This window comes from Symphalangus syndactylus, chromosome 5, assembly GCF_028878055.3.
Source record: "Symphalangus syndactylus isolate Jambi chromosome 5, NHGRI_mSymSyn1-v2.1_pri, whole genome shotgun sequence".
Taxonomy (NCBI): Eukaryota; Metazoa; Chordata; class Mammalia; order Primates; family Hylobatidae; genus Symphalangus; species Symphalangus syndactylus.
In genome coordinates this window covers 46624506-46651962 of record NC_072427.2, presented here as the reverse complement: position 1 = coordinate 46651962, position 27457 = coordinate 46624506, and the positions used below count along the sequence as shown (strand labels likewise).

The window sequence follows — 27457 nt, the reverse complement described above, 5'->3', positions numbered from 1 at the left end:
TGACTTCCCAAACTGCTCCTATAGATAACATCAGTATTTTGAGACCTAAAGGACTGGTCTTTGAGATATTTTTCAGATTTAGTATTTTGGCAGACCAAGAAATACCACCTGGACCTGTGACCAAGAAACTAACTCAACTGGTTCTGTGACCTACAGCTGGGAATTGACTCAGCTGTAGCTTTGATACCCCTATAATTTCATCCTTAGCCAATCAATTGTTTCAGTTCCCCATCCCCCTACCCACCAAAATACCTTTTAAAACCCTATGATATGGTTTGGCTGTGTCCCCACCCAAATCTCATCTTGAATTCTCATGTATTTTGGAGGGAACTGGTGGGAGGTGATTGAACTATGTGGATGGGTTTTTCCTGCTCTGTTCTCATGATACTGAATGAGTCTCTTGAGATCTGATGGGTTAAAAAGAGGAGTTTCCCTGCACAAGCTCTCTTCTCTTGTCTGCCACCATGTGAGACGTGCCCTTCATCTTCTGCCATGATTGTGAGGCCTCCCCAGCCACGTGGATCTGTAAGTCCAATAAACACCTTTGTTTTATAAATTGCCTGGTCTTGGGTATGTCTTTATCAGCAGCATGAAAACAGACTAATATATCCCCCTCCTGCCCTCTCCCCCTCCCCTCTCCCCTCCTGCCCTCTCCCCCCACCTCCTGCCCTCTCCCCCTCCCCTCTCCCCTCCTGCCCTCTCCCCCTCCCCTCTCCCCTCCTGCCCTCTCCCCCTCCCCTCTCCCCTCCTGCCCTCTCCCCCTCCCCTCTCCCCTCCTGCCCTCTCCCCCTCCCCTCTCCCTTCCTGCCCTCTCCCCCTCCCCTCTCCCCTCCTCCCCTTTCCCCTCCCCTCTCCCCTCCTCCCCTCTCCCCTCCCCTCCTCTCCCCTCCCCCTCCCCTCCTTTCCCCTCTCCTTCCCCTCCTCTCCCCTCTCCCTCCCCTCCTCTCCCCTTCCCTCTCCCCTCCCCTCCTCTCCCCTCCCCTCTCCTCCCCTCCTCTCCCCTCCCCTCCCCTCCCCTCCCCTTCCCTCCCCTCCCCTCCCCTCTCCTCCCTTCCCCTCCCCTCCCCTCCCCTCTCCTCCCTTCCCCTCCCCTCCCTTCCCCTCCCCTCCCCTCCCCTCCCCTCCCCTCTCCTCCCCTCCCCTCTCCTCCCCTCCCCTCCCCTCTCCTCCCCTCCCCTCCCCTCCCCTCTCCTCCCCTCCCCTCCCCTCCCCTCCCCTCTCCTCCCCTCTCCTCCCTTCCCCTCCCCTCCCCTCCCCTCCCCTCCCCTCCCCTCCCCTCTCCTCCCCTCTCCCCTCTCCCCTCTCCTCCCTTCCCCTCCCCTCCCCTCCCCTCCCCTCCCCTCCCCTCCCCTCCTCTCCTCTCCCCTTCCCTCCCCTCCCCTCCCCTCCTCTCCCCTTCCCTCCTCTCCCCTCCCCTCCCCTCTCCTCCCCTCCCCTCTCCTCTCCTCCCCTCTCCTCTCCTCCCCTCTCCTCTCCTCCCCTCTCCTCCCCTCCCCCCTCTCCTCCCCTCCCCCCTCTCCTCCCCTCCCCTCTCCTATCCTCCCCTCCCCCCTCTCCTCCCCTCTCCCCTCTCCTCCCCTCCCCTCCCCTCTCCCCTCTCCTCCCCTCCCCTCTCCCCTCCCCTCCCCTCCCCTCTCCCCTCCCCTCCTCTCTCCCCTCTCCCCTCCCCTCCTCTCTCCCCTCTCCTCCCCTCTCCCCTCTCCTCCCCTCCCCTCCCCTCTCCTCCCCTCCCCTCCCCTCCCCTCCCCTCTCCCCTCTCCTCCCCTCCCCTCTCCCCTCTCCTCCCCTCCCCTCTCCCCTCTCCTCCCCTCCCCTCTCCCCTCTCCTCCCCTCCCCTCTCCCCTCTCCTCCCCTCCCCTCTCCCCTCTCCTCCCCTCCCCTCCCCTCTCCCCTCTCCTCCCCTCCCCTCCCCTCTCCTCCCCTCCCCTCCCCTCTCCCCTCTCCTCCCCTCCCCTCCCCTCCCCTTCCCCTTTCCTCTTTCCCTTCCTTCTTTCCTTCCTTTCTTTTCTCTCCTCTCTTTCTTGCTCTCTCTTTTTCTTTTCTTTCTTTTCTTCTTTAATCTCTTTTCTCTTCCACTCCAGGCCATGTGAAGTGCATTCAGGAGGGCTGTCTAGAGCGAGGGTGAACTTTGAGTGCAGAGAGGAGGTGGAGCTCTAAGGAGGAACCTACAGGCTGTCCCTGTCTTTCAGCAAATTGCATCCAGTCTGAGCTTCACTTTACAACCCTGATTAGAAACCAGTTTGATCACACTGGATCTTTTAACCATTTGTCTGTGGCTAGAGATCATAACTTCATCTTTGTTAAGAGCCCACTGCCTAGAATATTTATTTAATGTTAGAGCTCAAAACACCCTACTCCCCTCTCCCCATCTTCTTTAGTGCCTTCAGTCTTTTTCAAACCCTAGCTCCAGCCTAATAAGTAACATATTAACTGGGTTTTCCTATTTATCTATCCTCTTGCATTGCTTCTCTGAGTCAGAGCCTCTTCTCTCTAAGTCACTGGAACTGCCCTTGATACTTGTGACCTGCCCTATACTCAGCAGTTTTTGTTCTGGGAAGCCCTGGGATTCTGCTAATACCTATCACTGTAGGTGCTGAATGGAAACAGATAAAGAACATGACCTCAAGGAGCTTCCTGTCAATGAGAAGACCAAGCTGATGCCTGGCAAAGGTAAATGCCACCATAACAAAGTAAGTAAAAGCGTGCATTAGGTAATTTGTAAATTCAGCTTAAGATGAATCCTACTTCTTAGGCCCTTCTCTGACGCTGGTGTTGGGACTGTAGGGTTCCTTGAGCCTCCATCAAGGTTAACATCAAATCCCACTGGCTTCTCTCAGCACCACCTTGATGACCCTAGCTTAATTTCTCTGTTTCCCATGACTGGAACTCTTAGACCTTTCCACAAACATACAAGGATTTATAATTCAAAGCTCAAGGGATGAAGTTAAAGCTATTGGCCTATAGGAAGCCTGAATTCGTGATTAGGAGAAAAAGATTTAGGAGTCTGAGTGGGAAGAGTTTGCTATTTCAAAGACAGCATCATAGTAGTAGTCATTGTGGGAAAACTCAGGACTGGGTTGGACTTACTTATATTATGTTGCTTTATATTTTGGTTACTGAGGGAGGTGAAGGTCATCCTTTCAGTTCTTGGGATGTTTAAATAGCTTCATGACTCCCAGGCTGTTGGATAAATTTGCTTTCAGCATCATTTGGCTGTACCTTTTGTCCTTAGCTAGTGGTAAAAGGAACCCTGTGAAAAGCCTCATATCCTAGGTTTAAGTTTTTGCCTTGAAATGTGCCTGGGATCCCAGGCAATCTGGGACTGCGCCCTTCCTCCCTCTTGCCAAATGCCCTGTATGTTCTTCAGGGCTAGCATGGAATTAAGGTGAGGAAGCTGCTGGCATCTTTCCGAATGCTTGCCTGATCTCTGCGGGTTGCTTCACCCCCAATCTTCCTGTGCCCTTCCGCAGCCATTCTGTGCTCTCTCCTGTACCTCCCTGGGGTCAGCTGCAGCTCATCCCTGGTCTTGTTCTCCTTGAGGTGCTGATGGTGACAACTTACAATAGAGTTTCTCCATAGAGCACAGAGATGGAGGGCAGTTCTTAGTCCTTTCCCTCACTACATCATAAGCATTAACACTTCTCCTCGGTCCACAGCTCAGGAGTGCTACTTGTAACTACCTTGAGTTATTTTGTCAGTAAAATAGGTCTTTGTGGGCTAGCACTGGATCTATTTCATGATAACCTTCACTGAGGGGCTGCAAGTACCAGGCTGCATTTGCCTGGTCCTTCATATGTATCTTCTTTAATCTTCTCAATAGTCTTACAAAACAAATATTAGCATTAGCTTCTATTATGCAGAGGAAGTCACTAAAATACAGATTGATGAATGAATTTGCTGCAGATCATTCAGCTTGAATGCGGCAGAGCCAGGATTGAGACCTAGCTTTTTCAGGCTGAGTCCCACACTGGGCTTTATTACTAGGTACTTGGGGTTACTATAATGTAGATCATCTCAACAAAATAGAGCCATGATTTGTTAATGTGATATTAACACATATTTAACACATAACCAACTTACGTTGGATACCTTAAAAATAAAATATTTGGCTGGGCACGGTGGCTCATGCCTGTAATCCTAGCATTTTGGGAGGCTGAGGCGGGGAGATTGCTTGAGCTCCTGCGTTCAAGACCAGCCCAGGGGAACAGCAAACTCCATCTCTACAATAAATAAATAAAAATAAATTGGCTGGGTGTAATCTCAGCTACTCCGGAGGCTGAGGTAGGAAGATCGCTTGAGCCCAGGAGGCAGAAGTTGCAGTGAGCTGAGATGGCACCACTGCACTCCAGCCTGGGCTGTATAGCCAGACCTCGTCTCAAATGACAACAACAAAAATATTCAGGCCCAGCACAGTGGCTCACACTTGTAATCCCAGCACTTTGGAAGCCCAGGAGCTTGAGACCAGCCTGGACAACACAGTGAAACCCCGTCTCTACAATAAAAATTAAAATTAGTTGGGCATGGTAGCATGTGCCTGTAGTCCCAGCTACTTGGGAGGCTAAGGTGGAAGGATGGCTTGAACCCAGGAATTTGAGGCTGCAGTGAGCTATGATCTGCCATGGCCCTCCAGCCTGGGTGACAGCGAGACCCTGTCTCTGAAAAACACATACACAAACAAAAGCCCTCAAGTATTCAAAGTGTTTTCTGTTTCTGAGAGTTTCCATAATGCAGTTTTTATTGCAATAAAGGTAAGACTTGAGGGGGGCACCAAAGAAAAGTAAGATACGAATAAAGTGGAGGAGTTTTTCTTGATTAGAATACTGAAGCAAGTGCTTAACCCATAATCATTCTTGTCACAGAGATTTGACACTCAACAATGGAAAGTCACTGAGAATCCCAGTACTGCAGAAAACAGCCTGTGGAGCAGGGCCCAAATAGGGGAGCAGATGACCCTGTTACCAGAAAGCGGTCCCGATCCAGACCCCAAGAGAGGGTTCTTGGATCTTGTGCAAGAAAGAATTCAGGGCGAGTCCGTAAAGTGAAAGCAAGTTTATTAAGAAAGTAAAGGAAGAAGAGAATAGCTACTCCATAGACATAGCAGCCCTGAGGGGACTACTGGTTGCTCATTTTAATGGTTATTTCTTGATGATATGCTAAACAAGGGGTGGGTTATTCATGCCTCCCCCTTTTAGACCATATAGGGTAACTTCCTGTTGTTGCCATGGTATTTGTAAGTTGTTATGGCACTGGTGGGATTGTAGCAGTGAGGAGGACAGGAGGTCACTCTCGTCACCATCTTGGTTTTGGTGGGTTTTAGCTGGCTTCTTTACTACAATCTGTATTATCAGCAAGATTGTTAGGACCTGTATCTTGGGCCGATCTCCTCTATCTCATCCTGTGACTTAGAATGCCTTAACCATCTGGGAATGCAGCCCAGTAGGTCTCAGCCTCATTGTACCCAGCCCTTATTCAAGATGGAGTTGCTCTGGTTCAAGCACCTCTGACAACCCTACATGACTTTCTTGTCTTTGCTGTGGCTTCATCTACAGTCACAGGCTGGTGGGCAGAGGACCAAAAAATAAAATACCCAAATTCTCTACGGTGAAAGTCTTGGAGGTGTGTGCACGTAAACAGTTCATGCACCAAGAAGGCAACTCTGACTCATCTCCATTATTGCCTCATTATCTTCAGAAGAAACCCACCCTTCTCAACTCTACTTTGTAATGCTGGAGATTATTCATGCCTCTTGCAAACCACGTTTCTGCTTAAACTCTGCCAATAAAGGGCACTGGAGGGAGACAGCCGGTTGGAGGAGGGACTTCCTGTTTGCTTCCTATCTACTTCCTGCTTCTGTGAGCGTCACCATGTCAACGCCTATTTACCTCTCAGTGGCTGTTCCTTTGTGTAGCGGCGCTAAATTCAGTTTACAGGAGCTATCAGCAGAGATTTCATTTGCCTCCTGAGAGATCTGGATCTCAGCCCAGAGGGCCATCCTGTGAGCTCAGAGACCTCAGCATTAGTTGAGTGATCCCCACTCTTCAGAGCTATGAGTTTCAGCTTCTTTGGTGCCCCTCCACCCAAAATTTCAATTTAATAATTTTCAATTCCTCCCTTAATTCCCTCAATCTAGGAGTGTTAGCTACGTCCAACAATTGCTAGTGCTTCAATAGTGCCCCCTTCCCCAACATTTTATACCTTAACTTTATACCTAGTTGAGTTCTTTATATTAAATTTGCTCTGTTCGGGCTGGGCATGGTGGCTCACTCCTGTAATCCCAGCACTTTGGGAGGCTGAGGTGGGAGGATCGCTTGAGCTCAGGAATTTGAGACAAGCACGGGCAACATAGCAAGACCTCATCTCAACTAAAAAAAAAAAAAAAAAAAAAAATTATCTCTGCATGGTGGTGTGTGCCTGTAGTCCCAGCTACTCGGGATGCTGGGGCAGGAAGATGGCTTGAACCCAGGAGGTCAAGGCTGCATTGAGCCGTAATCATGCCACTGCACTCCAGCCTGGGCGACAGAGCCAGACACCTTGTAAAAACAACAAAACACTTGCTCTGTTCAGATATTTGGTTAGGAATGTTGCTTTTTAGGAGGAGCAGTTGGGGGCCAGGTGTGGGAGAGGCTAGCAATGTCAGCAGCTTTGAAGAAGGCGTTTTGTCATCTATATCATGGCCAAAACCACCCCATGGGGCTCTCACTGAAGTCCAACAGCCCATAGTGTAATCCATTCCTTAGACTGCCAACAGCTCTAGACTCACAGACATTAGTGAGGGACCTCTACAAACTGGAACCCTGTGGGTATTTCTACAACCTACAGATTATTAATAGTCGTGCAAAGGCAGGCAAATGGATGTTTTCTGGTAGGGGGCCGGGAGGGAGCAGTTGCATTTGAAGAATGAACTATGGATTTCATTGATTCGCTTTTATCAAAGAAAAGTAAAATAACAAAAAAAAATCCTTGAAGAATATTTTTATTCCCACCTCCTGTAATGTTCAGGGAACATAAGTGACATTTGGACTCCCAAACAAAAGAAGGCAGGGGCATATCTATGGTTTCTATGGTTCCTTGTTGAGGGAAAAAGGCTTTCAAGTTCTTGCGTGAGCACTGACAGGCTTTTATGAATAGTTCATGACACAGGTACAAACTGGGCTGTTCTGGCTGAAATATCTGCTTGCCTTCTCGGATATTGCCAGCATTCTTTCCTGCCTCACTCACCTCCCTGAATGACTTGGGCTTGAGAATGTTTCTGCATGATTTTTCTGAGCTTGCTGTCTTACCTGAGAGCAGGAAGTCAAAAGGTGAGTGATGGAGCCACCTGCTGCCCTCTACTTTGCAGATATTAAAGAGGAGCCCGAAATTGTTCCTTGGACATCTTCTGAGTGTCAGAAAATACCTTCTGGAGGGTTAGAAGATCAGGGGACGTGGTTGTTCACATTTGCTGCTGTGGAACACTGCCAGTCTTCACTTGGAAACAGAATCACACCTTGTGAAGAGATCATCCCTAAGCAGGAGAGAAGCTACTAAAGGTGAGAATTTTCTTCACTTTTCATTTTCCTTCCTCTTAGATTCCCATAAAAGCTATTACTAAAGAGAATACAATCTTAAGTTTAGAAATAGCTACAGCAAGGGAAAATAATCATCGCTTGAAGGATGTGGCACATTTTGTCCTTCTCCTTTTAGGGATTATTTTCTATAATATCTGGTTTTCTTTACTGGTATTCAGTACTCTTTATTATATTTTCTTTTCTTTTTTTTTCCATATTCATCTTAGGATTTCAATGTACAATGTTTTTTCTTTGTCTTTTCTTTTTCTTTTTCTTCTTTTTTTTTTTTAAAGGAGCTTCCTGGTCTTCATCGGACAGTGAAATTTGTTTGGGAGTCCAAACAAAATATAAAAGAGCTGTAATACTTCCTGTATTGTATTTCAAAGGTAGGTGTGGTGTAGTTTGCTGGAACAAGCATCAGGCTTGTAGACAAAAACACTGGGGGAGAAGAGAGAGTGGAGAGGAGTCCCGCATTTGCTTCTTAAAACATGTGTGTATTTGGCAAGTTATTTAGCTTCTGTTTTCCTATCTATAAAAGAGGCTTAATAATACATTTCGGATTGGTTGTGAAGGTTATTAAATGGGATAGTGTAAATAAATATTTCTCAAAAAAAGATATATTTCTCGCCCACAAAAGGTACTCATTAAATACTGTATGTACACAGCTTGTGTGTAAGTATATTTTAAATTTGGATGGATGCTCTGAATGATTTCAATGCATTTTTTGGATAATATCCAGTTATTTTTACTTCTTTAAGAACATTTTTTAAAAAGTGTGGCTAGATGTCACTTCTGACCAATGAATTATATATGGTGAAAAGCATTCTAATGTTATATAAATTACCAAAATAGAAGAAAGAAATGTTTTAAAAGGACCTTTATGGTTTCTAGAACCGATGCCAAGAGTCTGAATTTTATGGATTTTTCTCTCTAGATCTATCAGAAATTCCAGACCCCAGATAACAGTTACATTCTAGGGTGGTAAGGCATGAGAAGAAGAATGAGGAATGAAGGGGGGCGGGGGGACTTGCTGTTATTGATGACACTCCATGGCAGCAGGTGCTCAGTTCTTCCTTTTCTCCTGGGGTGGAGGTGGAGCCAGATCCAGACTTGAGTGTGGTCGGCTAGTTTGTAGGGTCAGGTTACAGATCTCCATCAACAAACCAGATGTAAGGGGCTTCTAGGTAGGTCTTTACTAAGGATATTTGTCCAGGTAAGAAATATTTTTTGCCATCAGTTTGGAATTGCACTTGATGTTTCTGGGAATGATTAGTTTGTAACTGGAGCCATTTTGTTCTGTCCAAGGATTGTGTCCTCCTCCTCCTTCCCTGTGCTCGGTCTCCACCTGTCTCCCATTCTGTGACGATGGTTCAGTGGAAGAGACTCTGCCAGCAGCATTACTTGTGGGTCCTGGGCTGCTATGTGCTGCTGGCCACTGTGGCTCTGAAACTTTCTTTCAGGTTGAAGTGTGACTCTGACCAGTTGGGTCTGGAGTCCAGGGAATCTCAAAGCCAGTACTGTAGGAATATCTTGTACAATTTCCTGAAACTGCCAGCAAAGAGGTCTATCAACTGTTCAGGGGTCACTCGAGGGGACCAAGAGGCAATGTTTCAGGCTATTCTGAATAACCTGGAGGTCAAGAAGAAGCGAGAGCCTTTCACAGACACCCACTACCTCTCCCTCACCAGAGACTGTGAGCGCTTCAAGGCGGAAAGGAAGTTCATACAGTTCCCACTGAGCAAAGAAGAGGTGGAGTTCCCTATTGCATACTCTATGGTGATTCATGAGAAGATTGAAAACTTTGAAAGGCTACTGCGAGCTGTGTATGCCCCTCAGAACATATACTGCGTCCATGTGGATGAGAAGTCCCCAGAAACTTTCAAAGAGGCAGTCAAAGCAATTATTTCATGCTTCCCAAATGTCTTCATAGCCAGTAAGCTGGTTCGGGTGGTTTATGCCTCCTGGTCCAGGGTGCAAGCTGACCTCAACTGCATGGAAGACTTGCTCCAGAGCTCAGTGCCATGGAAATACTTCCTGAATACATGTGGGACGGACTTTCCTATAAAGAGCAATGCCGAGATGGTCCAGGCTCTCAAGATGTTGAATGGGAGGAATAGCATGGAGTCAGAGGTACCTTCTAAGCAGAAAGAAACCCGCTGGAAATACCACTTTGAGGTAGTGAGAGACACATTACACCTAACCAACAGGAAGAAGGATCCTCCCCCTTATAAGTTAACTATGTTTACAGGGAGTGCGTATATTGTGGCTTCCCGAGATTTTGTCCAACATGTTTTGAAGAACCCTAAATCCCAACAACTGATTGAATGGGTAAAAGATACCTATAGCCCTGATGAACACCTCTGGGCCACCCTTCAGCGTGCACGGTGGATGCCTGGCTCTGTTCCCAACCACCCCAAGTACGACATCTCAGACATGACTTCTATTGCCAGGCTGGTCAAGTGGCAGAGTCTTGAGGGAGACATCGATAAGGGTGCTCCTTATGCTCCCTGCTCTGGAATCCACCAGCGGGCTGTCTGTGTTTATGGGGCTGGGGACTTGCATTGGATTCTTCAAAACCATCACCTGTTGGCCAACAAGTTTGACCCAAAGGTAGATGATAATGCTCTTCAGTGCTTAGAAGAGTACCTACGTTATAAGGCCATTTATGGGACTGAACTTTGAGACACACTATGAGAGCATTGCTACCTGTGGGGCAAGAGCATGTACAAACATGCTCAGAACTTGCTGGGACAGTGTGGGTGGGAGACCAGGGCTTTGCAATTCGAGGCATCCTTTAGGATAAGAGGGCTGCTATTAGAGCGTGGGTAGGTAGATCTGTTGCCTTGCAAATTGCTGCCTGGGTGAATGCTGCTCGTTCTCTCACCCCTAACCCTACAAGTTCCTCCACTAACTTTCTCACCAAGTGAGAATGAGAACTGCTGTGATTGGGAGAGTGAAGGAGGGATATGTGGTAGGGCACTTGATTTCAGTTGAATGCCTGCTGGTAGCTTTTCCATTCTGTGGAGCTGATGTTCCTAATAATTCTAGGTTTGGTAGCGTGGAGGAGAAATTTGATGGAAAGAGAGCCTTCCCTTCTGTACTGTTAACTTAAAAACAAATAGCTCCTGATTCAAAGTATTACCTCTACTTTTTGCCTAGTATGCCAGAAATAATATAAATTTAAACAGATAAAGTGTGTGAGACTTTTTCTCATAACTATTCATGACATTTAAAATCCCTAGGGGCTGGCAAGAGAGTTCTCATTATTCTGAAATGGTCCTGACAAGCTGCATGAATAGCAATTATTTTTTTTTTGAGACAGAGTCTTGCTCTGTCACCCAGGCTGGACTGCAGTGGTGCAGTCTCAGTTCACTGCAACCTCTGCCCCCCGGGTTCAAGCGATTCTCCCACCTCAGCCTTCTGAGTAGCTGGGACTACAGGCATGCAGCACCATGTCTGGCTAAGTTTTGTATTTTTAGTAGAGACTGGGTTTCACCATATTGGCCAGGCTGGTCTCGAACTCCTGATCTTGTGATCTGCCTGCCTTGGCCTTCCAAAGTGCTGGGATTACAGGTGGGAACTACCGCGCCTGGCCTATGAATAGCAAATTCTAATGAAGATGGGAACAGGGCTGGTTCTTCCATTGTTAAAAGCCATCCTCATTTTATTTATATTGCCAGGTTCCTGACTTTTCTGTAAAGGAAAAGGCAGGGTGATTTAACCAGTTTGACCACCTGTATTCTTATAGGAAAATCGCAGCACTAATTCTAATTTTGTCCGCTTCACAGACAAAGCTTAGCTAATGTTCCATAAAGGAGACAATAGCCAGTCAGGTAAGATAATGTGTAATTTATTATTCAAAGTGGAACGTGTTTTTGTAGGGGGAGAGTCTGCACTATTAATAATTGTATTGAGATATAAAAATAAACTAGGACTATTTAGCTAAACCAGGATGTCTTATTATTCCATGTTCAGGCCTCTTGAGTCAAAACTCTTTTTTCTGAGACAGGTTCTCACTCTGTTGCCCAGGCTGGAGTGCAGTGGCATGATCTTGGCTCACTGAAGCCTCCGCCTCCCAGGTTCAAGTGGTTCTTCCACCCAAACCTTGCAAGTAGCTGGGATTACAGATGTGAGCCACCATGCCCAACTGATTTTTGTGTATTTTTAGTAAAGATGGAGTTTCACCATGTTGGCCAGGTTGGTCTCGAACTCCTGGCCTCAAGTGATCCACCTGCCCCACCCTCCCAAGGTGCTGGGATTACAGGCGTGAGCCAATGCACCCAGCCCTTTCTAAGTGTTATTCAATTCATCAAGTTTTCTCTCATGATCAACTTTCTCCATGCAAACCCTGTAACTCTGACAGTTATCACTGTGTCTGACACAGTGAGTTTTTTATTTATAAGTTAGTTACTTTTGGCCAGGTGTGGTGGCTCACGCCTGTAATCCCAGCACTTTGGGAGGCCAAGGTAGGCAGATCACTTGAGGTCAGGAGTTCAAGACCAGCCCGGCCAACATGGTGAAACCCCATCTCTACTAAAAATGCAAAAATTAGCCAGACATGGTGGTGGGTGCCTGTAATCCCAGCTACTTGGGAGGCTGAGGCAGGAGAATCGCTTGAACCTGGGAGGCGGAGGTTGCAGTGAGCTGAGATGGTACCACTGCACTCCAGCCGGGGCGATAGAGCCAGACTGAGTCTCAAAAAAATAAAAGTTACTTTTTTTTGGGTAAGATTGTACTTCTTAGGTAATGGTCATTGTCACTACTAACTTGCCTGCATTGTACTAGAGTCGTATTCACTTTGCTCCCAGCCCCACCGCGGAGATGACTGATGACTAGTCATATACACAGTGGATGTGCCCTGAGAGGTCTGTTGCCAGCAGTGGTGATCGATCACTGCCTCCCCCTGCTGGCTGATGTGATGGTCCTTGGTCCTCCTCTGAAGGAGATAGAAGGGGCACACTGCCACCGTGGGAAGCAGGCAGAAAAGCCTCCCTGGGTGCGGATTCTCTGAGAAAAGGACTTTGGCCTCACAGTTAACTTACTCCAAAAGCTTTCATGTGAAATAATTTATAATTTTTTATATAAATAAAAAGATTAAAATGTGAACTTGTCATTTTTGGGGGGATAAGTTACTGAAATTTTTCAACCATTGAAATTTTCTCTAGAAATATATTCAGGTGCATAGGAAGTGCTGTTTACTTAATGACACAGGGTCTTCATGTCAGAGGGGTCGAATTTAGCCCTCATTTGTTTAGTGTATTATAGAAATCATACATCAACACATCTGTTGATTTTTCTGTTCCCTCTGAGTCATATCTGTTTCTTTAACCTTTCTCTGGTAAGGAAAAATCTCATAAATTAATTGAACAACTGTGTTTGCATTACCTCTCAAGGTTTGGATTTCCTTATTTTTTATTTGTGGGCTATTGGTGAGCATTGTTTTAATAACTGCATTTTTGTTGTACAATCTGCTCATTGTAATTTTTGTCTTTCTCTTGGTTGAGTGAAAAAAAAATTTTTTTTTTTTTTGAAACGGGGGACTCACTCTGTTGCCCAGGCTGGAGTGCAGTGCTGCAGTCGTGGCTCACCACAGCCTCGACCTCCTGGGCTCAAGTGATCCTTCCACCTCAGCAACCTGAGTAGCTGGGACTACAGGCGTGTTCAGGGAGTCTGAGGCTGCAGTGAACTATGATCATTGTGCCACTGCATTCCAGCTTGAGTGACAGAGTGAGACCCTGTCTCAAAAAGCAAAAACAAAAAACCCACAAAAGCGTTGACAGGGAATCCCTCAACAAAAAGGTGATGTTCAAGTAAAGGTCTGAAAGAAGGCCAGGCACAGTGGCTCACACCTGTAATCCCAGCACTTTGGGAGGCCGAGGCAGGAGGATTGCCTGAACCCAGGTCAACCTCCTGGGCTCAAGCGATCCTCCCGCCTCAGCCTCCTGAGTAGCTGGGACTACAGGCATATGCTACTATGCCCAGCTTGAAAATTTCTCGAGAAAGAAGGAGAAGGCCGTTGATAACCTTGTTTGGGAACATGTGACATGATTCAGATGGGGAGGTCAAATACTTTGATTAAAACTGGAAAGAACACTGGGGCTAGGTGTGGTTGTTCACACCTGTAATCCCAGCACTTTAGGAGGCTAAGGCGGGAGGATTACTTGAGCTCAGAAGTTTGAGGATGCAGTGAGCCATGATCGTGCTACTGCACTGCAAACTGGGCAGGACAGCAAGATTCTGAGTCTTAAAAAAAATAATAATAATAATTAAATACCTTGCCTGCTTGTCTGCTTTAAGTACCTTACTTGACCCAAAGATCAGTTTTTCTATTTTTTTTAAATTCTTCTTTTTAAAGATGAGATCTCACTACGTTGCCTAGCCTGGTTTTGAACTCCTGGGCTCAAGCAATCCTCTTTCCTCAGCCTCCTGAGTAGCTGGGATTACAGGCAGGTGCCACTGCACCTGTCCCCAAGAATCTGATCTTACTGCTTCCATTTAGTCTTTTTGTTTGTTTGTTTTTGGAGACAAGTTTTGCTTTTCTTGCCCAGGCTGGAGTGCAATGGCTTGGTCTTGGCTCACTGCAACCTCCACCTCTGGGGTTCAAGTGATTCTGCTGTCTCAGTCTCCCAAGTAGCTGGGATTACAGGTGCCCGCCACCATGTCTGGGTAATTTTTGTATTTTTAGTATAGACAGGGTTTCTCCATCTTGGCCAGGCTGGTCTCGAACTCCTGACCTCAGGCGATCCACCCACCTTGGCTTCCCAAAGTGCTGGGATAACAGGTGTGAGCCACCACGCCCGGCCCATTTAGTTTTGTATTACAAAGATGAATAAGATATGGTTCCTGCCTCTGTGAAGCTTGAATGTACTGGCAGTCAATGAGATAACGTCTTCATCCCACAACTATTGAGCTCTTACTGTTTACCAGGAATTGTTCTTGGCACTGGGGATACATCCGTCAAAACAGACAAAAATTCCAACACTTGTGTTGTTTGCATACTAGTGGGAAACAGACTGTAAATTATTATAAGGAAACAAATGATAGAGATCAAAGGAAGTGATGGAGAACTTGGGAGGATGGAGTAGAAAGGGAAGATACTTAAAATTTTAAATAGGGTGGTCTGGGCTGGGTGTGGAGGCTCACATCTGTAATCCCAGCACTTTGGAAGGCTGAGGCAGGAGGAACGCTTGAGCTGTGGAGTTAGAGGCTGTAGTGAACTATGATCATTGTGCCACTGCATTCCAGCTTGAGCGACAGGGTGAGACCTTGTCTCAAAACAAAAAGAAAACAAAAGCCCACAAAACCAAAACACACACACACACACACACACACACACACACACACACACACACACACACGGGTGGACGGGAAATGCCTCAATGAAAAGGTGATGTTCAAGTAAAGATCCGAAGGAAGGTCAGGCATGGTGGTTCACGCCTGTAATCCCAGCACTTCAGGAAGCCAAGGAGGAAGGATTGCTTGAGCCCAGGTGTTCGAGACAAGCCTAGGCAACATGGCAAAACGCTGTCTCTACAAAAATTAGAAATATTAGCCAGGTGTGGTGGTGCACACCTGTAGTTCCAGCTACTTGGTAAACTGAGGCAGGAGGATTACTTGGGCTCAGGAGTCGAGGATGCAGTGAACAATGCTTGTACCACTCAGTATACTTGAGCCTGGGTGACAGAGCAAGACCCCATCTCAAGGGAAAATAAAAACATCTGAGGAGATGAGGAAGTGATCCATCAGGATTAAGGGGGAAGAGCACATTCTAGAGGAAAGACTTGCAAGGCCCTGAAGCAGGAACCCACCTGTCATGTTTCAGGAACAGCGAGGAAGCTATTGTAAGTGGATTAAAGGAGGAGAAGAGGAGTTAAGAGGGGCATACAGAGGAGGCCAGTAGAGGCTTTTTAAAGCTATTGTATGGAGTTTGTCTTCTCCTTTGAGTGAAATAGGCCATTGTAGGGGTTTCTGAGCAGAGAACTCACATTTTAATAGGATGACTCTAGCCTGCTGCATTGAGAACAGACTGGCTTGGGGGCAAGGGTAGAGCAGGGAGGCCAGTTAGGAGACTATAGCAATAATCCAGGCACTATGCAATAGTGGCTTGAACCAAAGCCGTAGTAGTAGAAGTGGTGAAAGTGGCCAGATTCTGGAATTTTTTTTTTTTTTTGTACAGGCTAGAGTGCAGTGGCATGATCTCAGCTCACTACAGCCTCGACCTCCTGGGCTCAAGTGATCCTCCTGCCTCAGCCCCCCAAGTGGCTGGGACTACAGGTGCGTGCCACCATGCCCGGCTAACTTTGATATGTTTTATAAAGATGGAGTTTCACCATGTTGCCCAGGCTGGCCTTGAACTGCTGGACTCAACTGATCGCCCCATCTCAGCCTCCTAAAGTGTCGGGATTACAGACATGAGCCATCGCATCCAGCCTGGAAGTATTTTGAAGGTTCAGTGTGAGGATTTGCTGACAGATTGAGTTTGAGAGAAATAGAGGAGTAAATAACTCCAAGGGTTTTATCTTGTTAGAAGGGATGGTGTTGCCACTAACTAAGATGGGAAGCCAGTGAAAGACTGGTTTTTCACGGAAGGTCAGGACATTGTGAACATATAAAACTGCAGATCGCTATTAGATATCCAAGTAGAGATGCTGAAGAGATGAATGTATATAGAAGTCTGAATTCGGGAGAGAGATCTGGATTGGAGTTACCTGATATTTAACAGCTTACAGACTGTGTAAAGTCATGAAATGGATAAGAGCCTTAAAAGAGAGAAAATGGAATAGAGGCTACCAAATGAATTCCAGGTTCCAAAATGCAGAGGGCAGGGAGACAAGGAGAAACCAGCAAAAGAGAGTAGGAAAGAAGCAACTAGAGTGGTAGAAAATGGGGAAAATGGGGTGAGTGTGATGTTCTGGAAGCAAACAGGAAAAAGTGTTTCAGGAAAGAGAGAGCTGATGATTGCATCAAAAGCTGCTGAGACTTGCATATGATGAGGATGAAGAAGTGACTATTGGATTTAACAACATGGGGGTGACCTTGATAAGATCAGTTTTTGTGGAGTGTGGAGGTGAGCACTTGATTGGAGGTGGTTCATGGAGAACAAAAGTGGATTCAGCAAGTATAGAAAATCTTTTGAGGAGTTTTACTTGAAGCCAAAAGAAGCAGAAATAAAGTACAGTAACTGGTTAAGAGAAGGTTATCTTGAAAATGTATAGAGTGGTAACCTGTTTGTATATTGATGGGAAAGATCTAGTCAAGAGGAAAAGATGTAGGACTGAGTTGGGAGGCTTGCCAGAATGACATCTTTGGAAAGAAAAGAGGGATGATTATTTAAGGGCCCAAGAAGAAAGGCTTGTCTTTGATGGAAGTATGAACAGTTCACCCACAGTAACAGGAGTGAAGGCAGCGTGGATGGGCTCAGCTGTAGTAGATGGGTGGATGTTGTGGGATCTGTGGGATTTTCTCATCGTGTCGCCTAGACTGGAGTACAAGGGCATGATCGTGGCTCACTGCAGCCTCAATCTCCTGGGCTCAAGCGATCCTCCCACCTCAGCCTCTCAAGTAGCTGGGACTACAGACATGCACTATGATGCCTTACTAATTAAAAAAATTGTAGAGATGGGGTTTTGCCATGTTGCCTAGGCTAGTCTTGAACCGTTGGCCTCAAGCAGTCCTCCTGCCTCAGCCTCCTAAAGTGCTGGGATTACAGGTGTGAACCACTGTATCCAGCCTCTTTTTCAACTAACATCTTATCTGAGGTATAATATCCATATGCAAAAATACAAAAATTCCAAATATTTAACTCAGGAATTTTTACAAAGTGAGCACACCTGTGTAACTAGAACCCTGGTCAAGAAAGAGAACATTCCCAGCAACCCAGAGTATCTCTTGTGTTCCTTTCCAACGACTTCCCAAAAATAACCATTGTTCTCACTTCTAACATCACAGATTATTTTGCCCGTTTTTGAATTTTATGTAAGTACTATGTTCTCTTTTGTTTATGGCTCCTTAAACTCTACATTATGTTTACAAGATTCATCTATGTTGTATGTAGCAGTTCAGTGATTCAGGAAACTCAACAGTATGTTTACAAGATTCATCTATGTTTTTTGTAGCAGTTCAGTGATTCTCACTGCTGTGTAATCACTGTATGAATATACCATAGTTGATCCATTCTATTGATGGACATTTGGGTTGTTTCCAACTTTTGTCCATTATAAATTGTGCTCCTAAGGACCTTCTTGAACATGTTTTGTAGTAAACATATATATACAGGCATATTTCAGAGTTATTGTGAATTTGGTTCCAGGCCACTGAGTAAAGCAAATTTTGCAATACAGCAAGTCAGACAAAGTTTTAGATTTCCCAGTGTATATAAAAGTTATGTTTACACTGTATCTGTGCAATGGCATTATGTCTAAAAACACAATGTATATGCATTATTTTAAAAACACTATTGGGTAACCAGTGCAAAAAAATACTTTATTGCTAAAAAAAATTAATAATCTGAGCCTTCAGTGAGTCATAATCTTTTTGCTGACGTAGGTCTTGTCTCAATGTTGATGGCTGCTGACTGGTCAAGGGTGGTGGTTGCTGAAGGTGGGGGCGCTGTGGCAATTTTAAAAAATAAGACAGCAGTGAAGTTTGTCACATTGATTGACTCTTCCTTTCATGAAAGATTTCTCTGTAGCATGCTATGCTGTTTGATAACATTTTACTCACAGGAGAACTTCCAAAATTAGAGTCAATTCTCTCATACCCTAGTGCTGCTTTATCAACTAAGTTTATGTAATATTCTAAATCCTTTGTTGTCATTTCAACGATGTTCATAGCATCTTTGCCGTGAGTGGATTTCATCTCAAGAAACCACTTTTTTTTTTTTTTCTTTTGAGACAAAGTCTTGATCTGTTGCCCAAGCTGGAGGGCAGTGGCGTGATCTTGGCTCACTGCAACCTCGGCCTCCCGCATTCAAGTGATTCTTCCACCTCAGCCTCCTGAGTAGCTGGAATTACACGTGTGCGCCACCACACCTGGCTAATGTTTATATTTTTAGTAGAGATGGGGTTTCACCATGTTGGCCAGTCTGGTCTTGAACTCCTAACCTCAACTGTTCCACCTGCCTTGGCCTCCAAAGTGCTGGGATTACAGGTGTGAGTCACCATGCCTGGCCAAGAAACCACTTTCTTTGTTCATCTATAAGAAGCAACTCCTCATTTGATCCAATTTATCATGAGATAAAATTCTAGTTCTCTTGCTCTTTCTACCACATCTGCAGTTACTTCCTCCATTGAAGTTTTTTTTTTTTTTTTTTTTTTTTTTTTGAGATGGATTCTCAGTCTGACACCCAGGCTGGAGTGCAGTGGCGTGATCTTGGCCCACTGTAACCTCCACCTCCCAGGTCCAAGCAATTCTGTCTCAGCCTCCCAAGCAGCTGGGACTACAGGTGCACGCCACCACACCCAGCTAACTTTCGTATTTTCAGTACAGATGGGGTTTCACCATATTGGTCAGGCTGGTCTTGAACTCCTGACCTCAGGCAATCCACCAGCCTCGGCCTCCCAAAGTGCTGGGATGACAGGTGTGAGTCATGCGCCTGGCCTCCACTGGAGTCTTGAACCCCAAAAAGTCATCTATGAGAGTTGGAATCAACTTTCTCCCAACTCCTGTTAATGTTGATATTTTGGCCTCCACACCGTGAATCACAAATGTTCTCAAAGGCATTTAAAATAGTGAATCCTTTCCAGAAGGTTTTACTTTTTTTTTCTTTTCTTTTTTTTTTGAGATGGAGTCTCTGTCACCTAGGCTGGAGTGCAGTGGCACGATCTCGGGTCACTGCAACCTCTGCCTCCTGGGCTCAAGCAATTCTCCTGTTTCAGCCTCCCGAGTAGCTGAGACTACAGACACATGCCACTATGCCTGGCTAATTTTTGTATTTTCAGTAGAGACAGGGTTTCACCATATTGGTCAGGCTGGTCTGGAACTCCACACCTCAGGTGATCCACCTGCCTCGGCCTCCCAAAGTGCTGGGATTACAGGCGTGAGCCACCATGGCTGGCCTCCAGAAGGTTTTTCTTTTTCCTTTGAGACAGAGTCTCACTCTGTCACCCAGGCTGGAGTGCACTGGCACAATCTTGGCTCACTGCAACATCTGACACTTGGGTTCAAGCGTTTCTCCTGCCTCAGCCTCCTGAGTAGCTGGGATTACAGGCATGCGCCACCATGCCCAGCTAATTTTTGTATTTTTAGTAGAGACAGGTTTTCACCATGTTGGCCAGGCTGGTCTTGAACTCTTCAGCTCAGGGGATCCACCTGCCTTGGCCTCCCAAAGTGCTGGGATTACATGCGTGAGCCACCATGCCTGACCCAGAAGATTTTTCAATGGACTTTGCCCAGATTCATCAGAGGAATCACTATCTGTGACAGTTATAGCCTTACAAAATATTTTTCTTAAATAATAAGACTTGAAAGTTCAACTTACTTCTTGATACATGGGCTGCAGAATGGATTTTGTCTTAGCAACCATGAAAACAACATGAATTTCCTTGTATGTCTCTATCAGAGCTTGAGTGACTAGGTATGTTATCAACAAGCAGTAATCTTTTTTTTTTTTTTTTTTTTTTACCTGAGCAGTAGTTGTCAACAGTGGGCTTAAAATGTTCAGTTATCCCTGCTATGAACAGATGTGCTGTCATCCAGGCTTAATTCTTAAGGGTACTAGGATTTTCAGCATGGTAAATGAACACTGGCTTCAACTTAAAGTCACTCTCTGCATTAGCCCCTAACAAGAGAGTCAGCCTGTGCTTTGAAGCCAGGTATTGACTTGTCCTCTGTAGTTACAAAAGTCCTAGAAGGCATCTTCCAATGGAAGAATGTTTGGTCTACAAGGAAAAATCTATTGAGTGTAGCCATCTCCATCAATTATCTTAGCTAGATCTTCTGGATAACTTGCTGGAGCTTCTACATCAGCACTTACTGCTCCGTCTTGCATTTTTATGTTCTGAAGATGGCATCTTTCCTTAAACCTCACAAATCAACCTCTCCTAACTCCAAACTTTTCTTCTGCAGCTTCCTCACCTCTCTCAGCCTTCACAGAATTGAAGAACATTAGGACCTTGCCTGGATTGGGCTTTGATTTAAGGGAATGTTGTGGCTGGTTGGATTAGGCTTTGGTTAAAGGGAATGTTGTGGCTGGTTTGATCTTCTGTCTAGAGCATTCAAACTTTCTCCGTATTGGCAAAAAGGCTATTTCACTTATTCATGCGTTCACTGAAGTAGCACTTTTTTTTTTTTTTTTTTTTTTTTTTTTAGTGGTTCTGCAAATGGAGTAAGAACTAGCACTTTTACTTTTCTTCAAGAATTTGTCCATTGTGTTTATGACTTGGCTGACTTTTACACAAGAGGTCCAGCTTTTGACATGCCTTCTTCTCTAAGCTTGATCATTTCTAGCTTTTTTTGTTTTTAAGACAGTAGTTTTAAACTGTCACCTAGGCTGGAGTGCACTGGTGCCATCATGGCTTACTGCAGCCTTGACCTCCAGAGCTCGGATTATCTTCCCACCTCAGCTTCCCAAGTAGCTAGGACTACAGGTGCCTGCCACCACGCCCAGCTAATTTTTTGTATTACTATTTTTTAATAGAGATAGGATTTTGCCATGTTGCCCAGGCTGGTCTTGAACTCTTGGGCTCAAGGGATCCTCCTGCCTCAGCCTTCTAAAGTGTTGGAATTACAGGTATGAGCCATTGCACCTGGCCATTGCTTTCAATGCTTTTGGGTATATACCCAGAACTGGAATTGCTCGATCATTTGGTAAATCTATATATATATATGCACACACGCATATACATACATATATATACACACATATATACACACATATATACACATATATATACATACACATATATACACATATATACATATATACACATATACATATATATACACATATACATATATACACATATACACATACATACATATACATATATACACATATATACATATATATACACATATATATACATATATACATATATACACACACATATACACATATATATACATATATATACACACATATATATACATATATATATATTTTGAGATGGAGTCTTGCTCCATTGCCCAGGCTAGAGTGCAGTGGCACAGGTGTAGTTCACTATAGCCTCGAACTCCTGGGCTCAAGCAATCCTCCTGCCTTGGCCACCCAAGTAGATGGGGCTACAGGGGCATGCCACCACACCTGGCTAATTTTTTTTTTTTTTTTTTTGGTGGAGACAGGAGTCTCTATGTTGCCCAGGCTGGTCTCTAACTAGTGGCCTCAAGCAATCCTCCCACCTCAGCCTCCCAAAGTGGTGGGATTACAAGTGTGACCCGACATGCCTGGTTGGTAATTCTATTTTTAATTTTTTGAGGAACCATCATACTGTTTTCCTTAGTTGTGCCAGTTTTACATTCTCACCAGTACTATACAAGAATTCCAATATGTCTATATTCTCACCAACATTTGTTATTTTTTTTTTCCCTGCTAGTAGCCATCCTTATGGGTGTGAGGTGGCCCTCAGTATTTTTAAGATTTTATTTCATTGTCTTCTAGCTGCATAGCTGTGAACAAGTAGTCTTTGGAAATTATTATCTTTGTTTTTGTGGGTATAAAGTGTCTCTGACTGCTTTTAAATTTTCTCTTTATCACTGTTTTTCAGCAATTAGATTTTGATGTACTGTGGTTATCCTGCTTGGAGTTAAGCTTCTTCATTGTTGGTTTATAGTTTTCACAAAATTTGGAAAAATTTGGCCACTGTCTCCTTAATTTCATTTTTCTGTTCTCCCTTCCATATATAGCCACTCGATATTATTCCAAAAATCTCTGAGGTTTGATTCCTTTTTTTCCCCTAGTTATATTCTCTTTGTGCTGTATTTTATATAAAATTTGTTTTTCTGCCGGGTGCAGTGGCTCACACCTGCAATCCCAGCACTTTGGGAGGCCGAGGCGGGCGGATCACGAGGTCAGGAGATCGAGACCGTCCTGGCTAACACAGTGAAACCTCCTCTCTACTAAAAATACAAAAAATTAGTCGGGCGTGGTTGCAGGCGCCTGTAGTCCCAGCTACTCAGGAGGCTGAGGCAGGAGAATGGCCTGAACCCAGAACGCGGAGCTTGCAGTGAACCGAGATTGCGCCACTGCACTCCAGCCTGGGCAACAGAGCGAGACTCTGTCTCAAAAAAAAAAAAAAAAAATTGTTTTTCTTCAATTTCACTGATCTTCTTTAGTATCTAGTCTGCTATTCAGGTAATTCTTTTCATATATTGTATCTTTCATCTCTAGAAGTTCTGCTTTTTAAAAAAATCTTTCATTTTTCTCATTAAGTACTTGTATTAATACAAAAATGGCAGTTTGAACATCCTTGTCTGCTAGCTCTGTCACCCCTGTCATTTCTGTGTCTGTTTCTGTTCACTATTTTTTTGTCCTCATTATGGTCACATTTTCCTGCTGCTTAGCATGTCTAGTAATTTTTCTGTTAGATGCAGGACATTGTAACTCTTAAGTTATTGAGGATCTGGACTTTGTTTACTTGTGTTGGGCTTCGTTTTGGCAACTATTTGTGGAACAGTGTGATCCCCCTTGAGTCTGCTTTGCCAGGTGAGTTTAAGTCAAGCAGCCTTCATTCAAGGGATATTTGATGTCTGCTACCAAGGCATGACCCTGGGGTTTCTAATGTCTTGGGTGATTACAGAGGACTCTTCCCTCTGGCATCCCCCAGTGTGAGCTTTGGGAATTGCTGTTTCCAACTCCCCACTCTTAGCTTGGGCTAGTGGAGTGTCTTTGCTTCTATGCAGTCAGGCACTCAGGAAGGACTTTAGGGGACCATGTTATAGATTCCTGGAGGGTTTTTTTTCCTCCGTAGTGTTCTCCTTTCTGGAAATCTGCTTGCAGCTTCAACTATCTCACCTTTCTTCAACTCTGCAAGACTGCCAGGTTCTGTTTGTATTTCCTTTCTCTGTGCCTGCAGCTTGGATACTGCCTTCATGAAGAGAGCTGGGATGATTACAGGGTTCATCCTAGTTTTTTCCTTTCTTAGAGATTACCGTCCTGTCAAAACTGCCTGTGGTCCAATATGTGGAAAACATTTGTTTCATATACTTAATATACTTTTCTAGTTGTTTATAGAAGGAAGTTAAGTCCCATCCTTCTTACTCTGGCATGACTAAATGTGGAAGTCTGCAGATAGAGTATTCATATCAGGGAATAGAGTGAGTAGAAGCAGGAAAGAGAAATGCACAAAGCTTCTGTGTCTATCCCTTAACTTGGCCAAAGAATCAGTGCTGCCCATGTGTCTCCAGAAGTGGAAAGAATACCTTCACATCTCTGCCTACAGGCAAAAGAACCAGTTTTGAAGCCTATTTCTCTTGAATAGAATTTCAGGAAGTTCACAGAATCAGATAATAAGAGTTGGGATATTCAAGAGAAAATTCCGTTGACCATATTTCTACACAATGCTCTTTTGAGCTAATTCCCACTAAATACTTTGGTGTGTTGCCAAGTTCCTGTACCTCTTATTAGGTAAAATGCTTTGCTCTAAATCCCTTGCAGATTCTGCCTCCCTATGTACTAGAAAAATAAGATTCCATTCTTACTACAGCATGCAAAAAATAGATGGGTGAATATTCATCAAATTAGAGAAGATTTTAGGATGGATTGACAAAACAAAAGCTACAAATTAATTCTGGAGTCTCCCTAAGGAGATGGCAAATAATCATCCAGAGCAGCTGAAACTGTTACGAGACCTTACTATCCATGTTGTCTTACTATCATGGCTTGTACAGGACCTACATGCCATGATAAGCAAGTAAGTACAGGACCTACATGCCATGATAAGCAAGTAAGACAACATGGACAAAGACAACAAGCCTCAAATATAATATTTTAGGCTAAGTGCTGCACATTGCAGGCATTGATTTAAAAAAATCTTAGAATTGGCCGGGCAAGGTGGCTCATGCCTGTAATCCCAGCACTTTGGGAGGCCGAAGTGGGCAGATCATCTAAGGTCAGGAGTTCAAGACCAGCCTGACCAACATGGTGAAACCCTGTCTCTACTAAAAATAACAAAATTAGCCGGGCATGGTGGCACATGCCTGTAATCCCAGCTACTTGGGAGGCTGAGGCATGAGAATTGCTTGAACCCAGGAGGCAGAGGTTGCAGTGAGCCAAGATCGCGCCATTGCACTCCAGCCTGGGCGAGAGAGCGAAACTCCCGTCTCAAAAAAAAAAAAAAAAAAAAAAAAAATCTTATAATTTATTTTTTTGAGATGGGATTCTCGCTCTGTCACCCAGGCTGAAGTGCAATGGTGCCATCTTGGCTCACTGGAACCTCTTGGGTTCAAGCGATTTTTGTGCCTCAGCCTCCCAGGTAGCTGGGATTACAGGTGCCCACCCAGCTAATTTTTCATATTTTTAGTAGAGACAGGGTTTCACCATGTTGGCCAGGCTGGTCTCGAACTCCTGACCTTGTGATCCACCCGCCTCAGCCTCCCAAAGTGCTGGTATTACAGGAGTGAGCCACTGTACTGGGCTAGCAGGGACTTATTTAAAGGTGCTTAAATAACTAACAATGCTATAAATGACAGCTTTTATTTTCATGTAGTCTAGTTTTATAATTTGGGGGGTTTTACACTCAGCTTTCCTCCTGATTGGATTTTTGGTCCTGCAAAGGTGAATCCATGTCTGGGTCTTAATTTTCTTGTGCACTGAAAGAGGAGGTTGAAGTCATTAGATCATCTTTGAGGTTCTATTCAGCTTTGAAAGGTTCTGATCTGTGAACCTCATCATGTGAACATAGATTGGCATCTTGGCCAGGAAGTTCTGACAAATGTTCATATGTATGTTAACCTGAACTCCAGGCTCTGAGTTTTCATTGGAATTTGAATTTCCCTGATCTGGGATTTCTCATTCCCGTAATTACATCCCTAAACCAGTCTGATTTTAACTTCTGCCTGGATACTCTTATCTTTCCTGCATATTGCAGCTTTGTTTCATATATCTCCCATCCTCAAAGACCACTAAAGGCCTTTAGAGAATTTCTCTGCCCAGCTTTCAAGGCCTCCTGTAATCTGCTCTCATACTACAAAATCAACTGTATTTTCCACTTGAATCCAAATTTCATAACGAATGCTACAAACTGTTTCCCCAGTTGATCCATATATGTCATTTTAAATATATGTACCTTAAAAATTTTCAGAATTTTAAAGTTAGTTTAAATTTGTGACCCATTCAAAACTGAAGGCAACAAATCAGTGTGTCGTGAGTGACTGATAATCTACCGAGAGGAAATACATTTTTTCTCCCCAGTTGGCTGAATGTAAGTCATAATAAGCCAATCAGTCACCCGTCTTGGCATTAAGCCCAAGGAAGAGGCTATTCTCTGTCCACTCATTGGGTGTTAAAATAGCAAATAGCTGTGAATCCAGAGGACTGACTCTACACGCTCACAAAAAGCCCAGCTTTATTTTCACTTGTAATCTTGACAGTAGGTGAATTAATGGATTTCTTCTTCTTCCACATTAATAGGCAACTAAGATTCTTTTTTTAAGTTCCGGGGTACATGTGCAGGATGTACAGACTTGTTACATAGGTAAACATAAGTCATGGTGGTTTGCTGCACCTATCAACCTGTCACCTAGGAATTCAGCCCAGCATGCATTAGCTATTTTTCCTAATGTGCTCCCTCTCGCTACCCCACCCTGTGACATGCCCCAGTGTGTGTTGTTCCCCTCCCTTTGTCCATGTGTTCATTGTTAGGTTCCCACTTATGAGAACATGTGGTGTTTGGTTTTCTGTACCTGTTAGTTTGCTGAGGATAATGGCTTCCAGGTCCAGCCATGTCCCTTCAAAGGATGTAATCTCGTTCCTTTTTATGGTTGCATGGTTATTCCATGGTGGGTATGTGCCACATTTTCTTTATCCAGTCTATCATTGATGGGCATTTGGGTTAATTCTGTGTCTTTGCTATTGTGAATAATGCTGCAGTGAACATACGTGCATGTGTCTGTGTAATAAAATGATTTATATTCCTTTGGGTATATACGCAGCAATGGGATTGCTGGGTCAAATGGTATTTCTGGTTCTAGATCTTTGAGTAATCAGCAGGCAACTAAGATTCTATCACTGAAACCTGTGGCCAGCTGGGAGGGCACAAAGTGATACATGCACTTGTTGTGACTCTTTTAATTCCAGTGGTTTGAGTAACACTATGGTAATATTGGAAGACACACCACAGGTCAAGTGTCAGTCATGTGATGCGTATGCGATAGTTAGAAGTGACAGGAGGAAATGCCAGGCTTTGACTTCTGCACCTCCACCCAGGCAAAAGCAGAGGTATGTATGGTGGCTAAGCTAAATATGAAAACTGGTTTCAATGGATGAAATGTAAAAGTCCTAGGTGTATTTCACACCGGTTACCTAAATGAGTACTCTAGCATCTATTATAACTGACTCAAGTCAGCCTGAAATACTTGTTGCATCACAGAGATGGTCTCCCACTAAATAATGCTGAGCAAAGCTCTAGGTACAGAGCACTTCACAGTACAGAGCTATGTTTGAAGTCTGGGCTGGGCGCAGTGACTCATGCCTGTAATCCCAGCACTTTGGGAGGCCGAGGCGGGTGGCTTACCTTAGCTCAGGAGTTCTAGACCAGCCTGGGTAACACGGTGAAACCCCGTCTCTACTAAAATACAAAAAATTAGGCATGGTGGCATGTGCCTGTAATCCCAGCCATTCGGGAGGCTGAGACAACAGAATCTCTTGAACCCGGGAGGCGGAGGTTGCAGTGAACCAAGATTGTGCCACTGCACTCCAGAACAAGACTCCATCTCAAAAAGGGAAAAGTCTGGGTTGAACTGCATATTCTACTCCA

General features: G+C 44.7%; 1 protein-coding gene across 3 annotated transcripts; it reads left to right on the top strand.

Annotated features, from left to right (window-relative positions):
* The first annotated feature begins 469 nt into the window (after nucleotides 1–469).
* GCNT3 (glucosaminyl (N-acetyl) transferase 3, mucin type) lies at nucleotides 470–12653 on the top strand. 3 transcript variants are annotated; one of them, XM_055278309.2, is made up of 5 exons: nucleotides 470–525; nucleotides 2591–2670; nucleotides 7340–7529; nucleotides 7841–7933; nucleotides 8853–12653. In XM_055278309.2, the coding sequence occupies exon 5, from the start codon at nucleotides 8913–8915 to the stop codon at nucleotides 10227–10229; it is 1317 nt and encodes a 438-aa protein (XP_055134284.1). In that variant the 5' UTR covers nucleotides 470–525; nucleotides 2591–2670; nucleotides 7340–7529; nucleotides 7841–7933; nucleotides 8853–8912; the 3' UTR covers nucleotides 10230–12653. The 3 variants fall into 3 exon arrangements, with proteins under 3 accessions (XP_055134284.1, XP_055134285.1, XP_055134283.1); XM_055278310.2 differs by lacking the exons at nucleotides 470–525; nucleotides 2591–2670 and adding an exon at nucleotides 5533–6019; XM_055278308.2 differs by lacking the exons at nucleotides 470–525; nucleotides 2591–2670 and having other exon boundaries at nucleotides 5533–7529.
* The last annotated feature ends 14804 nt before the right edge of the window (nucleotides 12654–27457 follow it).